The 20,063-nt window shown below is 44.5% G+C and overlaps 1 protein-coding gene across 9 annotated transcripts in view; it reads left to right on the forward strand.

The window, feature by feature from the left end:
- Window positions 1-20,063, forward strand: part of ZNF827 (zinc finger protein 827) — a 162,749-nt gene that overhangs the window by 62,557 nt on the left and 80,129 nt on the right. For all 9 annotated transcript variants that reach the window (XM_081304778.1, XM_081304773.1, XM_081304772.1 and 6 more), the window contains exon 5: window positions 215-448. In XM_081304778.1, coding sequence (XP_081160904.1) covers window positions 215-448 — 234 coding nt within the window. The remainder of the gene's footprint in view (window positions 1-214; window positions 449-20,063) is intronic.

Below are 20,063 nucleotides of genomic sequence, written 5' to 3' on the forward strand. Positions count from 1 at the left end.
TCAGAAGTCCAGGCGCAAGGGGTGCATCTGTAATTCTGAGCTCAGGGCTCAGCCTATTTTGGTCAGATCGTGGTCCCTCTTGCTCTTAGCACAAGGTGATTGTACATTCCATACTTCATTAAGTTAATGGGGCAGCTTGGGGTGGGTGGGGGAGGCCTTTCATACATACATATATACACACACATATATAACCCCCCCCCCTTTATTTTGACAGCTGCAAATCAGAAGGAGCCCATGAATCTTAACTTTAAAGTGAAAGAGGAGCCCAAGGAAGAGGAAGCCCTAAGCACGGCCTTACCTCGGCCCAGCTATGTGTTCAACCCAGAACCTGAAGTGGCAGCCCAAAGCATCTCCGAGGACACGCTGAAGCCCCAGGAAGGGAAGGGGAATGTGTTGAGGCGGGATATGTCAGTCAAAGCCGCGTCTGAACTTCTCATGAAACTCTCAGGTACCCGATTTATTCTAAAACACTCACATTTTGACCCTTTGACTTGCAATCCGACTGGACGGCTTCCTGCATGGTTTATAATTAACCTGATGGTGACAGTATCGCATGATTGCAGTGAATTTGGGAATGATCAGATGACTTGGCTGAAATTCCTGTGTTGTATGTCTGCGTGTGTTTGTTTCCATTAGTTCTTTACCTATCTTATTACATGCAGCCTTATTTTTCTGCAAATGGTCGGAAACCACTGCTAGTTTCCAAGATGATGTAGGCCATAATTTTTAAATGGGTTCTAATGACATTCACAGCACTTCTGTTAATTGATCAAACTCTCTCTTCTTTCCTAATAGAGGACCTTGCATTTGTGTGTGTGTGTGTGTGTGTGTGTGTGTATTTATACCATATTCTTTAAGGACCATTGAAAGTATCTTTCTTAACTTCATAGACAGTATAGATGGCCCTTGAAGTAATTGCCAATAGAGTAGCAATAGGAGATTTTATGGACAGAGAATTTCATAATGGAATATTACAATAATTAGCCTGTCCTTAAGATGAATGAATAATTCTCTACTAGCATTTAAATGTAATCTCAGCCTGCTGCATGTAGGATAAATGGTTTATAATTTGAAACCCATACATTTTGGATTTCCCGACAACTGGTCTCCGATCTGTCCCATCTTGTCCACAACAGGTTAAAAAAAAAATTATGTCTTTCAAATGCCAAGGTGTGACTTTCAGAACACAGAAAGATAAGCTCTATCAATAATAATCCTTGTCAAGTCATATCCCATCCTTAACTCACTGCCTCCTAAAGGTAATTTTTAGAGGCTATATTTAAAATGCTAATAATATGAATCCAAGCTGTTTTTAGTTTGGAACTTGCCTTGCTTGGAGGATGAAAGCAAGAAATGCATTTGAGAGCCTCCTCTGTGATCTGTAATTTTATCAGCAATTCTGACTGCATTTCTGCTTGACTAGTAGGTTGGAAAGTAAGAAATTAATAGTGATTTACTTAGAGTCATTAGATCAGAACTGTTGAAATTCCTATATTTGCCAGTTGGTGGGGTTAAGAATTCTTGTCTTTGATGTTAATTCAAAGCACGCCGGAACTCCAGGGGAACGTGATTTGTTAGAGATGAAGCATGATAGAATTGTGACATCCTTGTAGTAACCCCCTTCTGCTAAACTCTACAATGATAATGTAGCTCCTCCCACATAGATGGGAGGTCTAGCAAGGTCTGCAGATTGCCCAAAGCTGGAAGTTTTAAACAGTGATGTTCAAGCCAACACAGTTTGGTCTATTTCAACCCTCTCCCTGTGTCAAGATATCTTAGTGACGTAGAATAATCCCTCTGCTGTTCTTCTGATCAATCCAAAGAGATCACACAGCTCTGATTACGCTTCTCCCATGGTACAAGCTTTCACCTTACAGTGAGTTGAAGCCTCACCCCACAGTGACCCTGTTCCCTCTCCTGATGGTAAGGTTCTGCTATATAATATATTTATTTTAGAGTCTCCTGTGCAGCTGGCTTTGTGAGCAGACTGGGGTGACCCAGTTAATAATAAAAATAATCTGCTAAATAATGAGATAATCCGCAAAAATGAGATTTCAGGAAAGATGTTCTTTATGGAAAATATTTTATCTTAATCTTTATGAATGACGTAGTTAGAGATACTGGAATGTGAAATAATCTCCTAGGTAATTACGAGATGCCCCAAGTAGAATGTAGTTGTGCAGCCATGAACATTGAATGATATATGTGGGCAGCAGTGGCCCTTCTAAATGTGCACACTGACTTGTCACGGGCCTTGGTAATAGTGGAATGGATGGCATCATCATGTTCTAAAGGGCATCTGCCCTTGCTTCATGATGCAGAAATGAAAACTCGTTTTAAGAGTGACAACTATTTTTTTTTTTTTACCCTGAAAGAATTCTCTAGCATTCTATGTATAAGACACATTGACCAAAAAAGTAATGCACCACAGTCCATACCCAGTAGATGCCATGGTCATTGGAGACCCATTTGAGCGACTGTGCTTGGGGCTTAGGGCTACAGCACTCTGAAGTGCTAGGTGTAGGTGTGCGGCTTAGAAACAAGTGTCTTTTCATTCCTAAGACCCAAGGTAAAGAAGACTAACCCTTTATTAGGTTGAAAGTGGACAGTAAAGTTTCTAATCACTGATAGGTCAATCAATCTTGCAAAAAGGAAGATGTTAGGGAGAAAAGGAATATCATATGCTCTTTGTCTTCAAGTTGGAATTTTAACAATTCCACTGTTCCTGTCCTGAAAGAAACTGATGGATTGGCCAGTGTCTTCAGATCCTCCTCCTTTTCCACAATCATTCTTGTCCCTTTCTAGACAGGAGTCGTCATTCAGTCCAGAGTCTCTGTCTGTTAGTCCGGGGTACTCCTCTTCACCTCGGCTGAGACCTCAGTGCCCGCTGTATGCTTTCTGGTGATTGACAGTCCTATTGCTTCTTCCCTGGTTTATTCCCTTATATCGTCCTGGGGGAAATCATTTGATCAGGAAGAATTGGATCAGAGAAGTATAGCAGTCGCTTCTTACCTCGGGGAGATATGTTCCAAGACCCCTTGTGGATACCCGAAACTTCAGCTAGTACCAAACCCTACCCTGATACTGCTTTTTCTCTCTAGATAGACAAGTACCAATGATAAAGCTTAATTTGTAAAGTAGGCACAATAAGAGATTAGAAATAACTGATAAAATAGGGTAACTAACTCTAACAATATATAATAGAAGTTATGTAAAACTTATGAATTGCCTGTGTCTAGAATTGTTCATTTAATATTTTTGGAACACAGATGCCTAAAGGTAACTAAAACTGTGGCTAAGAGGAGACCACAGTGCACCCCACGCATTGGACATAGGATGCAAGGGTAACGCATGGGACCTACTTTCCCATGTTTCACTTTTGACTCAAGGAATTTCTAAGAAGCGAAACAAAAGGATTTTTCTTCTCTGTTAGACTAGAAGCTGTGCCCTACGGTTTAAACCCTTTCAGTCTCTCTATCGAATCAATAAGAAGAAACTAGTCAACAACTTGGGCTGCTCCAAGTCCAGTTTTAAATTAACTTCTGTTAACTCCGTAAAGATGGTTACCTGGCACGTGGCCCAGTCAAATGTCATGGGAAACCTTTCTATGGGGAGAAACCTCTGTAGGTACGTGGTTTTCCAAATTGACATTTATGTTCTACAGGAAAAACACAGATGAGTTGGAGACAAGGCTCACTTTTTCATTAACTGTGTGTTTGGGAAAATCTGAGTTTTCTTCCGTCCTGTGGTTCAAGTTCTACTTCCAGTTGTTAATTGAGAAGTTGAGTGCCTGACAGCTGGGCCCAGTAAATTGATTACCATAAAGAAAGCAACCCACCCCGAGGAAACCACTGGACGCCTGTGGCTACCTGTTTTTATGTGACCCAAGGCAGCCAAAATCATCAGCGTGTGATTGCCAGAGATAATTTCCAGAAGTCTCCCTTTAAGGAGGCCAAGATCTTAAACTCAAGGTTCAGTACCGGAGATATAGAACACTACACAGTGTGAGCTATTCAAGGCACATTTAAGTTCTGATTTTGCAACACCTGGTCACATTGCAAACTTATGTCATGTGTGTGATCACAGTTGTGATGTAATGCTGCAACGGACACAACCTCTTATCCACTTTCTTGTGCATTAAGAGAAGTAGCTAGATGAAAAGAGATAAAGAAGTGGCCCCTTTGGGGAGTCACGTGTTTCCATGGGAATGCATGTGTACAACATACCAGGTATAGTTGGGCAAGCCTAGAGGTAGCAGATAAGATTGCCATTTAAAAATAAGAATTCCATTAAAAATAAGAGGTAGAAAGCCTGGAGTTATTCAGAAACATTAATGAAAAATTAAGCATCTAATTTTCTCTAACATGGTAAATAAAATTTCATGTTAGACCTTAATTTGAGACAAATTTATTGGTGTTCTTATTTCTGTGCACACCAAATGGATTTTTATTCATTTCCAGATTATATTCATTAATCCCTGCCTGATTCTGGAAAGAAATGTAAATTATAATTGCCTCCTGTATAGGAATCCAAGCAGGCCCTGGGTTTAAAATATATAGTGATGTACGGTTCATGGTGTCACCTACACAAGGTAGAGCTTTCACTATGAGGCATTAAGTTGCTGTGGCTTGAAGATGGTTTGAGTGTGTCCCCCAGAGACACGTGTGTTGAAAGCTTGGTTCTCAGTGGGGCGATGTTAAGAAATCATGGGAACTTACAGTGGGAAGTATTTGGGTCATCGGAGGCATGCTCTTGAAAGGGAGTGACGTAGTTCTCATGGGAAGCTGGTTAGTTGTCAAGAGAGGTTGTTATAGAAGAGAAAGCTTGGCCCTTCTCTGGTTTCTCTCTGGCTTCCTGCCTCACCATGAGATTTTTTTTTCCTTCTCTCACATACTCCTGCCACGATGCTATTTCCCTTGAGATCTTCACCAGAGCTGAGCCAGTGCTGGCACCATGCCCTTGAACCTCCCACATTGTGAGCTATCTAAACCTCTTTTCTTTATAAAGTACCCACAGCTGCAGGTATTTTGTTGTAGCAATGGAAAACTGACTAATACACAGGTAAACTTGAGTAGGATGAAGTTTTAAGGTGAGTTTAACCTTCAAGCTATGTTGATGTGGAGAGGAGAAACACCCCAAAATTGACTTTATGTACAGTTTTAATTAAAGCCCCTGTGGTTATCAATATCAGAAGTTCTTTTCAGGTGGTTTAGTCAAGAAAGAAGAATTTAAGAGACTGATGGATCCCAGGGGCTCTAGGATGCAGCCTTGGTCCTCCACTGAGGCCAGGGACTGGAAGGCCATATGGAACTCAGGAAGCCCTCATTTGTCACCTTCTCCCTGCTTCTCTCTCATCATACAGATGGCCTTTTACTCTTACCCATTCCACATGGTGAAAGTAGTCATTGTCAGCAGCTTCTGAGTTTACCTCTTGCTCCAAAGAGCAGCCAGACAGAAATTCTAAGTCCCGATTCCAAATTATACCTGATTGCCTTGGCTCTCTCAGATGGGGTCCAGTATATAGGGTCCATATTGGGTAAGTACGGCTGGGTCGTGGTGGCCCCGTAATATTGGGAAGAGAGAGAGGAAAGCCTGTAAACGAACCTTGGGGTGAGCAGCAGCGGGAGGGATGTGAAACTGGAAGATGGCACCATCTTATGTATGAATCACAAAACTTCTAGGATCAGGTGATGGTGATGGCTCTCGTTTCAATGCTGAACGCGACTGTTGAGGCCGGTGGGTGCTGCTTGGCTCTCCTTTCTGGGAGAGTCTCCATGGACCTACCCAGTCAGAAACTGGCCTAGCCAGCCCCGACTCTCTAAGCTGCTAGTGTGTGTGAGACCCATGGAACCGTCGTCGGGTGGGGTAGAGGTAGGGACACTCTTGAGCCTTACTCTGGAGGTAGCTGAAGTTGTGTGATGGAGGCCCCCCATTCTGTGTTTTGACAAGCCCCACAAGTGATTCCGATAGCGAAGGTTTTAGAAGCCCCTGTGCCGAGACACGGCTGGGGGAATAAGTTTTATCCATCTGAAAAGAACGCGTTAGGTTGAAGTTGACAGAGAACAAAGCTGTGTTAAATGACTCTTTTCCTTTTGAAAAAGAATCGTCTTTCTTCAGTGGAGAGTCCTTTTAATTTATTATGAAATGATGGTTTCTGGGAACCTTTTTTGAGAAGGGCACATGTACCTAATAAATCAAGATAGTGTTGGTTGTAAGCCTCCGATCATATGACTTGGTTCATGTTTTTTCTTTGCTTAAATTTCATGGTTTTTCCTAGGTGATGTGGGACTCTTTCAGAGAAAAACCTGCCCCACCTCTACCTACCCCTTTCCAAACATAATCAAAGACTGCGTTGAAGACGTTTCTTTTCTCGAATTTTTAGAGGCCTGGCGTGGTGGCACGCAGCCTGTCATCCCAGCAGCTTCAGGAGGCTGAGACAGGAGGATCATGAGTTCAAAGCCAGCCTCAGCAATGGCAAGGCACTAAGCAGCTCAGGGAAACCCTGTCTCTAAATAAAATACAAAAAAGGGCTGGAGATGTGACTCAGTGGTCACATGCCCCAAGTTTAATCTCTGGTACTCTCCCCCCACCCCAATTTTTATTTTTTTAGATAAATTTAGCTCAACTATTTCTTAGGGTTAAAAACTATTCATTATTCTATTCTATATTCTACTTTGGAAAATTATAATCTAACAAACATTTTAAGCCATGTGTGTTGGTCAGCCTTCCATCACTATAACAAATACTTGAGATAATCAACATATAAAGAAAAAAAGTTTATTTGGGCTTGTAGTTTCCAGGCCATGATGGGTTGGCCCCATTGCTCTGGGCCTGTGACAAGGCAGCACCTCATGGCAGGAGCATTTGACAGAGCAAAACTTTCACCCCAAGCCCAGGGAGCAAAAGAGAGGAAGAGGAAGAACCCAAGGCCCACAATCCCTTTCAAGGGCACAAATGACCTGAAGACCTCCCACTAAGCCCCGCCTCTTAAAGGTTCGGCCACCTCTCCACAGTGCTGCTTTGGGGAACATGCCTTTAACATGTGGGCCTTTAGGGGATATTTAAGATCCAAACTACAGCACAGTGTGACTTTAGTTTTATTTTGGTGCCATCACACAATTTGCCCTCATCAAACCTCGTTGAGGAGTTTCACCTGGTTCTTTGTGACTCTGTTTACTTAAGGCTGGAAGCAGAGTTGACTCCTGCAGTGTCCCAGTAGCCATGTCAGCGAGTCTATGTAAAACAGTAATTTTTAGAAGCATCCCTAGAAAAGTATTTTGTTCATTTTTTAAATTAATATCTTCTATTCATCACATTGTCAGATATGTGGATTTTTCAACAGCAAAAAAACAATGACAGAATGGCCTAGTCTCATCAGTTTGAAGTTGAAAAGTACTTTTATTTCATTTTGCCTTTTTGTGCACTTGGAGAAATTTATTAACTAAAGTTTTATATAGTTCAGAGGCAATTTCTACACTGATTTTTTTCTTAACATCATCCCATTTTTAAAAACACCTTTCTTGAGGCTGGGCATGGTGGTGCACAGTGCACTCCTGTAATCCCAGGAGACTGAGGCATGGGGGGTTGCAAGTTTGAGGCCAGCCTCAGGAACTTAGTGAGGCCCTAAGGAAGCTTAGTGAGACCCTGTCTCAGAATAGATGGTGAAAAGGGTTGGGGATGTGGCTCAGTGGTAAAGCTTCCCTGCGTTCAATTCCCAGTACTCCCCCTAAAAAAAAAAAAAAAAAAATTTAAATTGAAAAATACAATAAAAAAGTAAAGATACCTGTATTGAAATACAATTCATATATCATAAAATTTGCTCATCTTGGGGTGGGTCGGTGATATTTAGTATGTTCACAGAGTTGTGCAATCATCATCACATCTAATTCCAGAATATTTTTCTTGGCCACCCATCCCAGTTAAGTGTCCCTCTCGATTTCTCCCACCTCCACCCCAACTCAAGCAACCACCCACCTACATCTGTTTCAGTAGATTTGCTGATTCTGGACATTTCCTATGAAGGAAAACTTCTGTGGTCTTTGACGGCCGGTTCTCTCACTTAGCATGTTTCCAAGGTTCCTCTCTGTGGTTCCATGTATCAATTCTTATTCCTTTTCACGGCTGAATGATATTCCACTGTATGGACATACCATGTTTTCTTTATTCATTCCACTGTTGATGAAGATGTGTGGTTTGTTTTCCAACCTTTGCTGTTATCAACAGTCATGTACAAGTTTTCATGTAAGGTTTTGCTGTCTTTAATTCTGTTGCGCTTTTGTTATGTCTTTAATTCTGTGGGCTTGCTGGCTCAAGTGGAAACTCTTGTGCTTAACTTGTGGAACAGGCAGTGGTCCTCTCAAAGAAACTGTACCCTTGACGATCCTTCTAGCAACATCTGAGGGTTTGACTTCTCCACATCCTTACCAAACCTTGCTGCTGTTGGTCTTTTTTATTATAACCATGGAAGTTGTGTGACTTAGGGTTTCTCTGTGATTTGATTTATGTTTCCCTGATGACGAATGACATTTAACATATCTTCTTGCACTGGGTGTTTTATATCTTCTTTGAGGAAGTGTCTATTCAATTCTTTTCTCACATTTTAATTGGGTTGCTTGTCTTTTTATTCTTGACACAAGTCGCTTGTCTTTTATATTCTGGACATAAGTTCCTTAATCAGGTTGCAAGTATTTTCCCTCATTCTGCTGGTTGTTTCTTTCACTTTCTTGATGGTATTCTTTCCAGAACAAAAGTTTAAAATTTTGTTGTAATCCAATGTATTTCTCTTTTGTGGCTTATGAGCAACATCACATTTTTCCATAATTCTAAAATTAAGTAAAAATATAGATTTGTTTTATATTAAAAGGAAAGCCTTCTTATATTAGCACAGCACTATTTAATTTTCAGAGGTATTAAGTCTGTGAATCCTAACTTATTGAATAACATCTTCATGGTGGAGTTGACCCCTCAGATTTCTGTATTTATTATAGCATTCCATACTTTAACTGATGGTCATGAATGTTTGCATATCAGCTTTTTAAATGATTTATAATATGTGACCAGCAATGGCTTATTATGAGTAGCTGGATCACTTTCCTGATTGCCATATATATCCTGAGCAACTCGTGTGTGTGTGTGTGTTTGTGTGTGTGTGTATAGATATATGTATGTATATACATACGTACATACACACACAGAATAAACACATAAATAAAATCCATAACTGGGAGAAGAAAAATCTAAAGGAATCAGACTTTTTTTTAAGCACTTGAAAATTCAATGAGAATTGGAGATATTTGGAGAGCCAAAATTATACCTATTCAAATAACAGATATAACACTTTAACAAGATACAAATTTGACCTGTTTCTATACTCAGAGATGTCTTTTCTTGAAGGTCTGGGTCTTGACGAGCTCAGAGGATGCATGGTGGCATCATTGTCCCCTGCATTTAAGCAGAGTGGAGTAAGAAGTGGCTGCAGGCAGCCCTGGGAGGCTGTCCTTTTCTGGTGAAGTGGGGACTTGCTTCTAACAGGCCTCCTCACCTCAGTCTGGCCAGTAAGCACTCCTGTGTTATTTTGCAACTCCCTGCGCAGTACAAACTCTTGGACCCATACACCTGAATGGCATCCGTGCCTCCTGCCTCCTGTTGGAGCTCACACCCCAGGACCAGCACCCCTGCACCTCCGTTTTCCTCTTTCTCCGCTCACCCCCCTGGCCACCCGTCATGCTTTCTTAATCAGCTTCCTCTGCCTCTCCATACTGAGGCCTGGGATTCAGAAAGACCAGACTCAAAAGGGCTCTTGTTTTATTATCATTTCCTTGTTGCATAGCTGCATATGTTAATGGAGCCACAAAAATTTGTATTGGCTTGTATTCCCTGAAACCAGGCAAGAACTCTGCAAGGAATTTCCTAGGCTGCGCCTTCATCTTAGATTGCTTTTCTGTTTGGCTGCCTCAGGACTGGGACAGGGTGGGGTTTGGATGCAGCAGGGATGGGGCAGGGCTGCAGGGCAGGAGATGTGGGGTGGGGTGAGGTGGAGGGGCTCCAGATCTTCCTGCGGAATATTGAGCATGACCCGCAGGAGCTGCGTTTTCAGGAAGGGTGCAGAGTGCCCTCCTCCTGTATTCCAACATTGTTTTCTGTCTTTGGTATAAATGACTCTGGACACCATTGATCTCCAACACACTGGGGCACAAAGCGTTTACACACAAGCCCTTAGCAAATACTGTGTGAGCACCACGACTCTGAGAGGCAGCTCCATATTTTCCATGAGATCCAGGTACAGCGTGGATGCACATATTTTAGTGTCAGTGAACACTCTGTTCACTTTTTCACAGAGGACAAATTTCCCTTCCAGGTGGGAGCCCTGGGCCTTATCCTGCTCTGGTATCCAGCCCTTTTGGCTGTATGCTACCACAGTGATGCCATTGTGAGGGAGAGGGGGACTGTTATTTTTCTCAATGAGATAACTAGAAAATTCTCATTCTGCAGTGGTGTTTCTTCTCATCGCCATATTAACCTTTCACCTTTACCTTATTCCTGTCTAGAAAGGGGAGCATTAGCATGCATAATTAAACTCCCGGATACGTTGCCCATCTGGGTACATGCTGGTATCAGACCCATCTCTGGAGAGGGGAATCCTCATGGCTAAGTAGCCTGTCTGCTGCCACAAGGCCACGAGTTATCCCCTGGGCAGGGGCCCTACTAGGTGGCTTGTAGGAGCTGGAAGGTAATCATAGAGGAAGAGTGATGGGACCCGTTTCCATTGGGCAGGGAGCATCCCTATTGACCCAAGAATGGAAAACCTACCTGAAGAGAATTCTCTTATGACTTCCATTATTCTTACAGGAAGACAAATGATTTCAAAATGTTTTCTCTTGATCAGACTGGGAGGACCTACGATATTCTTTCTGAAGGGATTTTGCCTTCCCCCTTAATAATTCCCCTAGTTACTCCACACTTGTGGATGTTTTCCCCACATTCAAACCACCCCGACTTTGTGCTGTGAATTGATTTACTTCCTGGTTTCTAAATATGGGATAGCAGCTGGATCCAAGCGCGTTTCCTGGTTTCCTGTGGCTTGCCATATGTTGGTAGGGCTTATCTCCACAGCTGGAGAAGTGGGGGAGGTGACGGAGTCTGTGAATGGCCTGTCATGTTTTATCTTAGGTACAGAATCAGGTGGTGAGGGCCACTGTTTAAAGATAAAGTTGGGAATCCGTTTCCTTACATCCTGTCCCCTTAGACCCACCCCTGCCCTAAGCCTATACCCGCGCCTGCCCTGTTTTTGTCTACCAGAAACTCCGTTCAGGGACATCCTGACAGAGGTTTCTGTGGTCCACATGCATGTGGCCAAAGCTAACCCACAGCCCCTCTATCCAGGAGGGCAAGAGGCCCTCAGCAGAGCCAGACGACTATTGAGGACTAAAAGTGAAGCTGCGCTGATTCATGGGACTCTCTGACAGTGAAATCATCTTGCCTCTCTCTGTGCCTTCAAAGACTGGTAAAAAGCCTTTACTTAGCCTTCAGGGCTGATTAGCCAACATCGTGGGTAATCTGTAGATAACGGCTTTTTTTTAAGCACTTTTTTTGTTGTTTTGAAGAACTATGGGAAATAAAGGAAACCGGGGACAAGGTGGACCACTTCATCAGGACAGATGGCTGCTTCCCTTCCATCCCTCATGCTAACCCCACTGCGTTTTGCTCTTTGGTTTTTGTTTTGTCTCGTTTATTTTATCTTGCAACAGTAGGATTGAAAGCCAGGGTTTCACACACGCTGGGCAAGTGCTCGACCTGCACCCCCCCAGCTATGTGCCCAGCCCTTGCACCCTGTTTATCGCTTCCTGTTTAAAATAGTTTCCTTATTTCTGTTTTAAGAAGTTCTTCCTTTAATAAACTTCTTCCAGCCTTCCTGGAGGCCCCCAGAGCCCAAGTGTCAGGTCTTGTGTGTGACAGCCAGCGTTTGATTATCAGGCCAAGTTATCCAAGAGAAGCGTCACCTCCCCTCCCCGGCTACTGTCTAGTTGACTGTTCCCTGCTCTTGGGCACCTGCACTGGAGAGGACACGGCAACCAGAGAGAGGAAGGGAAATCAAGATGACTCACGTACACTACTTATGCAAAGCTTTGATTTAAAAAGAAGGTTGAAACGGCCAAAATACAGTATGAGGATGTCCATGCACTTTGTCTCCAAGAACCATGGGGAACTGAGAGCCCAGAGGCAACGTCACCTCCCATCAGGAGGCTCTACCGCAGTTCAGGGACTCCCTTCGAATCATGGCCCTCACGTGGTGTTCCATTAAAAACAAGGGCCTATTTGTGTTGGCTGTTAGTACTTTAGTTTTCGGCAAAAGTGTGTAAGGCTTTATTGGGGTTTCAGTGAACCCCGACCACGAGCATCGTTCTACTCCCATCCTTTCTTCCCAAGTCTTTTTATGGCCCTCCTCCTTTTGTGTTTTACAGTTGTCCCCACTATCTACAGGACAGGACCCCCGTGGAAGCCCAAAACCATGGACAGTACCAAGACTTATATATGTCATGTTTCATGTCCTACACATGCATACATACTTATGATTTAGACATAGTAAGAGATAAAAGACAATAACAACAAGATAGAGCAGCTATAACAATGCACTGTAATAAAAGTTAGACTGCTGGGAACTGAGACTTTAAAAAGTGAGACCTGCAAAAGCAAAGCCATAGAGAAGAGGGAACTACAGTGTGTCACTTATTCATTTGCTGAACTTTTTATTGAACTCCTACTATTTTCCAAGCTTGTTTGTGTCTTTGCTGACCCCTATCCTTTGCCCACCAGCCCCCCCCCCCTGCTGCAAACACTAACAGGACTAGAGCAGGCAGGGCTCCAGCAGAGGTGTTCTTGTGACGTGACTCATTATTATATATTTTAGTAGCAGTAGCATGTTGTGTACTAGTGTGTATTAGTAATTTTTAGTTTCACCCAAGAAAAGCATTTTCTAGGGCGAGTACTGGGGATTGAACTCAGGGGCACTCAACCACTGACCACATCCCCAGCCCTATTTTGTATTTTATTTAGAGACAGGGTCTCACTCAGTTGCTTAGCGCCTCGATTTTGCTGAGGCTGGCTTTGAACTCGCTATCCTCCAGCCTCAGCCTCTCAAGCTGCTGGGATTACAGGTGTGTGCCACCGTGTCCAGCTAGAAAAGCATGTTTTAAAATGTTTGTATATACTAAAGCTTTTAAACTACTTGGAAGTGGAAAATACATGAAAGTTTGTCTAAAATTTTTCAGTAATACACTAAAGTTTGGTGAAATTCTCAGTCATTGAAATAAAACTTCACTTGTTCCTTCCTCTCTGTGGGCATTAAAGAATCCCTCTGTCCTTCCCTTAACTATTTATGCCTATGCAGGGGTGGTGGGCAGCCCACATTTTGGTGATATTGTTACGGTGGCAAGAATTCTGCTGAATCTTGAGGAATTCTGTTTAAACCTACACACATACACACACACACACACACACACACAGGCATGCACACAATAGCATCCTGGATATGTAAAGGTCTTTTAATCACAACAGATGAGGGTAGACAGAGCTTGGATTTATTAAATGGCAAAGGATAATAATGTTAAGTAGCTTTAAGGTTAGAGCCAATATTTTAATTGACCCTTTCTCCTTATAGGGGGTGGATTTTTCCCCCCTTTTAATGTGAGACAATAAAAGTATATTCTAGATATTAGATGAAAAATGGGTTAATTTTTTAAAATGAGATCATTTGGAATGTTACCAATGGCATATGTAGAGTTTAACTACCCTGCTTTAGCCCATTTCTAGTGGCATCATTAAACCAGGGAAAACAAGGTGAATCTCTGTGTAACAGAGAGCTCAGAGCAAGTGGGCCGCCCCTCATCACCTGCTAGCTTGGCAAGTTCATCTCCCCCAAGCCTCCAGGGAATAGAAGATTTTAATTCTTAATTTTTCTCTGGACAAAAGTGAAATCAAGTGGAGAATTTGTTAGGCTTGATGAATGCTTTCTCATTTGTGATCACCAGAATAAAGTCCTGTTGAGGGCCACAGCAGAGTCGGGATGACGCATGGCATTTTTGCCAGAACGGAGTGGTTGAGAGGAGTGGTTGAGAGGTGAGGACAGCAAGCCATTGAGATGATGATGGTTATGTTAAGCTGTGTATTCAATTGTATATTAGACCACTGCTGTCCCGGAGGTGTGTGGTGTGTCCCGGGAGAAGGCCACGTGCGTGGTGTTCATGGGAGTGTGGAGAATAAAGGAGTTCCTGTTTTGAACCTACAAGGCTGTGTGGCAGCTCAGTTATTTTGTGCCCAGCCAGACTGCAGCAAAGTCCCAAACCCGTACCACACCAGCAGCCCCAGTTTTGAAGCCAGTGTGAAAACATTTGGAAACACCCCCACTGAGTTCACCAAGGCCCTTGGACCTGTTGTGCTGATGGCTGGTTGGTGTAGCTAAGGGATACAAAGACTGCTTTAAAAACTGACATAGAGTAAAAGCGCAAGTGTTTTGATCTGGAAGAGAAGCATGTTTCTTTTACCTGAAGGAGCGCTATCAGCTATATTACCTTTAAAGTTCGAGCGCGGCTTCTTAAGGCACAGTTGTTCCTTGTAGATTCAGAATGATCCATAAAAGAGAACACCCGGTGCACCTTGTGTGTTTTTAAAAAATTGATTCCACTTTGAAACCCTCCTCACCTCCATGTACTTAGCTGTGAATTCTAATGGGCGTAGCTAATTCTTAAGACACTTGTTAATTGTATATTGATACTGGGGGGAGGGAACCCTAATATATGATTTTGATGATCAAATTCAGAAGTCAATTCTGATAAAATATGCTTGAAATGTTCTTAGGATCTAAATATGTGGGGGAAGGGAAAATACTGGGGAATGATATTGGCCAAATCATATATATTAAATTATGTGCATGTACAAATGGGTAATGATGTCTCCCACCATTATGTACAATTGTAATGCACCAATAAAAATGTGGGAAAAAATGTATTTGTTGGGTGGGGGGAAGATCTAGTCCTTTCATTTAAATAAAATTCTTAATATTTATGATACCATGATGATAGTGTCACGACTTGAAAAAGGGTAGTTTTCCAATTAATTAATGGGTTAATTAATGATTTAATTGGACACAGATCTTTGATCACTTTTCTCAAGACTTTGGCTTGGCCGTATGGTTTGCTCAGTGACTCCTGCACTGTCCTGGGTGAAATGTGTAGGAAGTGTGTGTATACGAGAGGTCATTTTGTGATCTTCTGTTGGTATCAGCCATTCTAGAAAGTTCTCCTGTATTTGGGGAGAGCTAGAGAGAAGTCTGCCCCATCCACTGTTTCCTTAAGTGGAGTTTCCGGTCTCTTCCCCCAGGAACAGGTGACCAGTATGCTCAGCAGGGAAAGCGGGGCTCTGAACAGACTCTGTGCTGCCTGTCTGGGGGGCCAGCACTCATGGCAAGGCCTGTACCTCACTGTCATTCCTCAGAGTAGGATGGGGAACTTTCCCCACGGAGGACCCCTGTTCTGTGGCCCTTGTGAGAACAAACCAAGGGACTCCGGATAGAGAAAAGTGGGAGTTAGCAGGTAATTCCCCTGGAGGAGAAGCAAGACTAATGTAACACTTAAAAGAAGCTGTGACTGGTCTCAACACACCTGTGTTTCTGTTATGTTGTAGCCTCTGCCCAGGAGGGACAGGCCAGGTTCCAAACAAACAGAATGGAATTGGGAGAGTAACCTTCAGTGCCTGAGCCTCCAGTTCTCAGTTCTCACCATGAGCCTCTCAGTTCGCCAGGTCCCTCGCTGCACTCCCACCTGACCCCTCTCTAAAAGGAAAAGCCAGACAACCTCAGACTTCTGTTGAGTAACATGGCCACTTCTACCTCCACCCTTGACCTTTGCTCCCGTAGCTCTGGGCTTACTGGTTCTCCTGACAGTCAAGAAAACCCAGCCCAACTGTTCATTCCATTCTGATTTGGGCGAGGGCACACAGGCTCGGCAGAGGGTGAAGCCAGCTCACCATTATCAGATGCCAGTGGGTGCCCGACGCCACAAGGGGACCGTGACCTTATAATCTCACTTCTGGCTCCTGGTCATTTGTTTCCGCTTTGCTCGGTCCTTTTGGCCTGCAGGGTTGTTCACGGAGCATTCGGTAATAATCAAACCCAAACCTTCCAGAGCCCAGTTTCATATGTGGAAGATGTTTTATGCCCAACCAAGACACTGAGTGTCTTCGAGGCTGACAAGCTGGAGATTCAAGACTTTTAATTAATGTGATTGAGAGGGATATCATCCTAGAAAAGGAACAGTTTCAGCAGGGCTGAGTTGGTGTTGCTTCCAGAGGCCCTTGAAGCTTCTTTTTCTAAAACACTACTTCTGGAAGCTGGGCATGGTGGCACGTACCTGTAATCCCAAGTGGCTTGGGAGGCTGAGGCAGGAGGATCACAAGTTCAAAGCCAGTCTCAGCAATTTAGTGGGATTCTAAGCAACTTAGTGAGACTCTGTCTCAAAATAAAAAATATCTGGGGATGTGGCTCAGTGGATAACCAGCCCTGGGTTCCATCACTGGTACCAATAAGTAAATAAAATACTACTTCTGGATCAGATCATATACAGTCTGGGGAAGGAATGGTCAGTCTGTATTGTTGATTTTCATGCCTTTGCCTGTGTTTCTGCACTTTGATGATTTGTGTTAAGTTGGTAGCATGTGTGTCTATGGCAGATGGCGGAACCAGGGAAGGGAGAATAATCTTGTGCACCTGCTATGTGCCCTGCCTTAAGTGATATGTGCAGAAAACGCACATGAAGCACGCCCAAGTGCGTGGCCTTGTGCTAACTCGTGAGGGTGGAAGGTGTTCAGTCCAGAGGGGACCTGTGTCTACAAAAGACCGTCGCACTGTAAGCAGCACAGTATTTGCGGGTCTAGATGGGGAATAGAGGAGAGAGAGAGAGACTGCCACTCGAGGAGGATACAGGAAGGCCACTCACAGAGGGGACATCTAGATCAAAGTTTGAAAGCTGAGTAGGATTTTATCAAGAGTGTTTAAAACGTCCAGAGCACATAAAGGAAAGAAAGCCAGAATATCTCAGGATTGCAGGAGCTGAAAGGTGCACGGAGGATGCTGAGACGTGATGCAGGAGGGGAGGCTGGGCTTTTGATAGGACAGCAGGAACAGCTGTGTGGGTACAGGGACAAGGGCAGGAGAGCAGGGAGCAGGGGCCCACGGAGATGCCTCAGAGTCCTGCTTCTCTCTGGGCTTCCTGGCTACTGCACTGTGCTCACCACTCCCTGCCCTCTCTCCTGGCTTCTTTCCTCCCCTCGAAGATAGTAACAGTTCCTCCCTCTACTGCTCTCTGCCCCCTCTCCCTGATGACCTCACCCGGTCCCGTGGGCACAGACAGCTTCGGATCTCCATGTCACGAATGCTGTGCTCCGCCTGCCCGTAAACCATCCCAGCCCCCGCTTCCTGCAGGAATCAAGACCTGGGCACAGCAGAACTGCGGAGCCTCCTCTATATTTCTCTCCAGCCCATCTTTTCTATTTTCCTTACTCCAGATCTTAGAGGCTTAAACAGTGTCGAATTTTTAAAAGTCTCATTCCTTGCTTGATGTTTTTTTGGGTACCAGGGATTGAACTCAGGGGCACTCAGCCACTGGGCCACATCCCCAGCCCTTTTTTGCATTTTATTTAGAGACAGGGTCTTGCTGAGTTGCTAAGTGCTTTGCAAAGTTGCTGAGGCTGGCTTTGAACTTGTGATCTTCCTGCCTCATTCTCCCAAGTTGATGGCATTACAGGTGTGCACCACCACGCCTGGCCCCTTGCTTGAATCTTTACAGTAAACTCAAGTGTCCCCTTTCCCTTTCTCTCTGTCCTTTAAAGTGCTACTGCCCACTGCCCCTTGCAGATGGCTTCTTGCCTATTTCTCATTTGGTACCAACTTCCAAAACCAGCACCTGAGATTCCATATTCTGCCTCTATCAACCTCTCCAATCTTATTTCTCTGGAATGTAATCCAACACTCTTCGTTAAGCTCTATGTTTAACAGAAGATTTGACTTCGCCACCAAGGTTAGAGCACGAGGAATTAAAAGAAGAAAACTAAATATTAAACTCTTGGCATTGAGACAAAGTTGGAACGGGGTAGGTAGCACATAGGAAGCCTGAGCTGGGGAAGGGAATATGATTTATCATGTAATGGATGCAGGGTCTCAGTTGGGGAATATGAGGGAGTGTGGGAAATGGATGGGGGTGATAGTGGCCCAACCATGTGACTGAACTTAGTGCCACTGAAATGTGTTGAGAGCCACAGCCGAGTTGGAATGGCGCCTGGCATATTACTAGAAGGAGTGGTTGAGAGGTGACACCAGCGAGCCATTAAGATGATACTGGATTGAAACAGGCTGTGTATTCAGTTGCATATGGACCCCTGTGGTCTGGCAATAGGGCGGTGCTGTTGAGAGCCACAGTTTAGTCAGAATGATGGAATGACGCCTGGCATTTTGCTAGAGGGAATGGTTGAAAGGTGACCCTGTTCCAGAATAGGGCAGCTCCAGGATTAGGGCAGATCCTGCTGGGAATAGGGCGGGCTCCGGGATTAGGGTGGATCCTGCTGCCCTAATCTACTTTGGAGTTCCCATTGAGTTCTCGTGAGGGTTCCGGGAATTGGCTCTCGGAGCCCCATGGAGGGAGTGTATTCCCGGGAAGTGTGTGTAGAGTGCCAGTGAGAGTTTGGGAATAAAGAGTTGCTGTTTGAACCTACAAGGCTTTGTGGCGGCTTCGTTATTTTGTGCCTAGCCAGACTATGGCATTTGGTGGCCCGTATGGGGAACGCCTGAAGCTTGGAGGTAAGTGAAATTGCTCCGCCCCTGAAGGAGAGCGAAAGAATGAGTTCTTGTGGAGCCTGGTGGAGGGCGGAAGAAGTTGGGCGGGGGTGAGAGGGAGTTCTGGAGTTCTGGTTGGTGTGTAGTGTTCCTGGAAGGGCCGCGTGGGTGGCCTGCGCGGGAGTTCGGGCAATAAAGGAGTTCCTGTTTGAACCTACAAGTGCCTCCTCGTGGCGGCTCGGTTATTTTGTGCCCAGCCAGACTGCGGCAGAAATGTATGTTTAAAATTAGTTAAAATGGTTAGTTTTATGTTATGTATATTTCACCATGATTAAAACAGAACTTGGCCCTCCTGACCCGACTGAAAATATCAAAATGAGAGGTTATTGAAGATCAGAGTGAGAGGGATTTTGAAGATTCCTCTGGAGAGAACTGGACAGGGCAGAGGACATGGGGAAGGGGAACCCAGCCCTACCCAAGATTAAAGAGCATGGCTTCAGGGACACCATCTGGGAGGTACATCCTGTGTTTCCCTCAGTCAGGGAGCACAGTGGCCTGATGTCTGACATCTGCTGGCAAGTCTAGAGGGCAGAAGTGGGCTGGCCAGCTGGTTCAGGGGACAGCAAGAGCCGCCATGATGCTGGGTTAGGCCTCAACTTTTCCTCTTTGATCAAATAAGAGGTAACTGTCTCCCACGGCCCAGTGGTAGGCCAGAGTCCCACAGGATGGCTGGTGTGGGTTTTGTTTCAAATGCTGCCCCGTGGGGCTGTGGAGAGAATCAGTCCATGGGACTGAGTGCAAAGGGAGATGGAAACAGGTCTGGGAGAGGCTGTGGAGGAACTGAGTGGCCTCAGGCTAGAAGGTGTTGAACCTCAGAAAGAGAGCAGATGGGAAGTCAGAAAGACCACCTCTAAGTGAAAGGCCCTCCTTGGGAGAAGACCCCGTGGGCAAGTCCCAGGAGAGAAACAGCTGCTGGCCCCCGGTGCTAGAAGACCCACGCCCCCCTGTCTGCCCGCCTCATCTGTCCCTGATGAAGAGAACAGGTGTGTGGGAGAGAAGCCAGTGTGACCGGGAGGGGCCAGCCACGCCCCCCCCCCCAGCTTTCCAAGGAAGGTCCAACTGTGCCACATCACATGGGACTGAGCATTTTGGCTTCTAAATCAAACCATTTTTCTGTCTAAAGGAGCTTTAAGTCTTGGTGTTCAGGAAGATTGCCAGGTTATGGGCCCGCCTGAGATGGTGC

Source organism: Spermophilus citellus (assembly GCF_964194105.1).
Source record: "Spermophilus citellus genome assembly, chromosome: 8".
Lineage (NCBI taxonomy): Eukaryota > Metazoa > Chordata > Mammalia > Rodentia > Sciuridae > Spermophilus > Spermophilus citellus.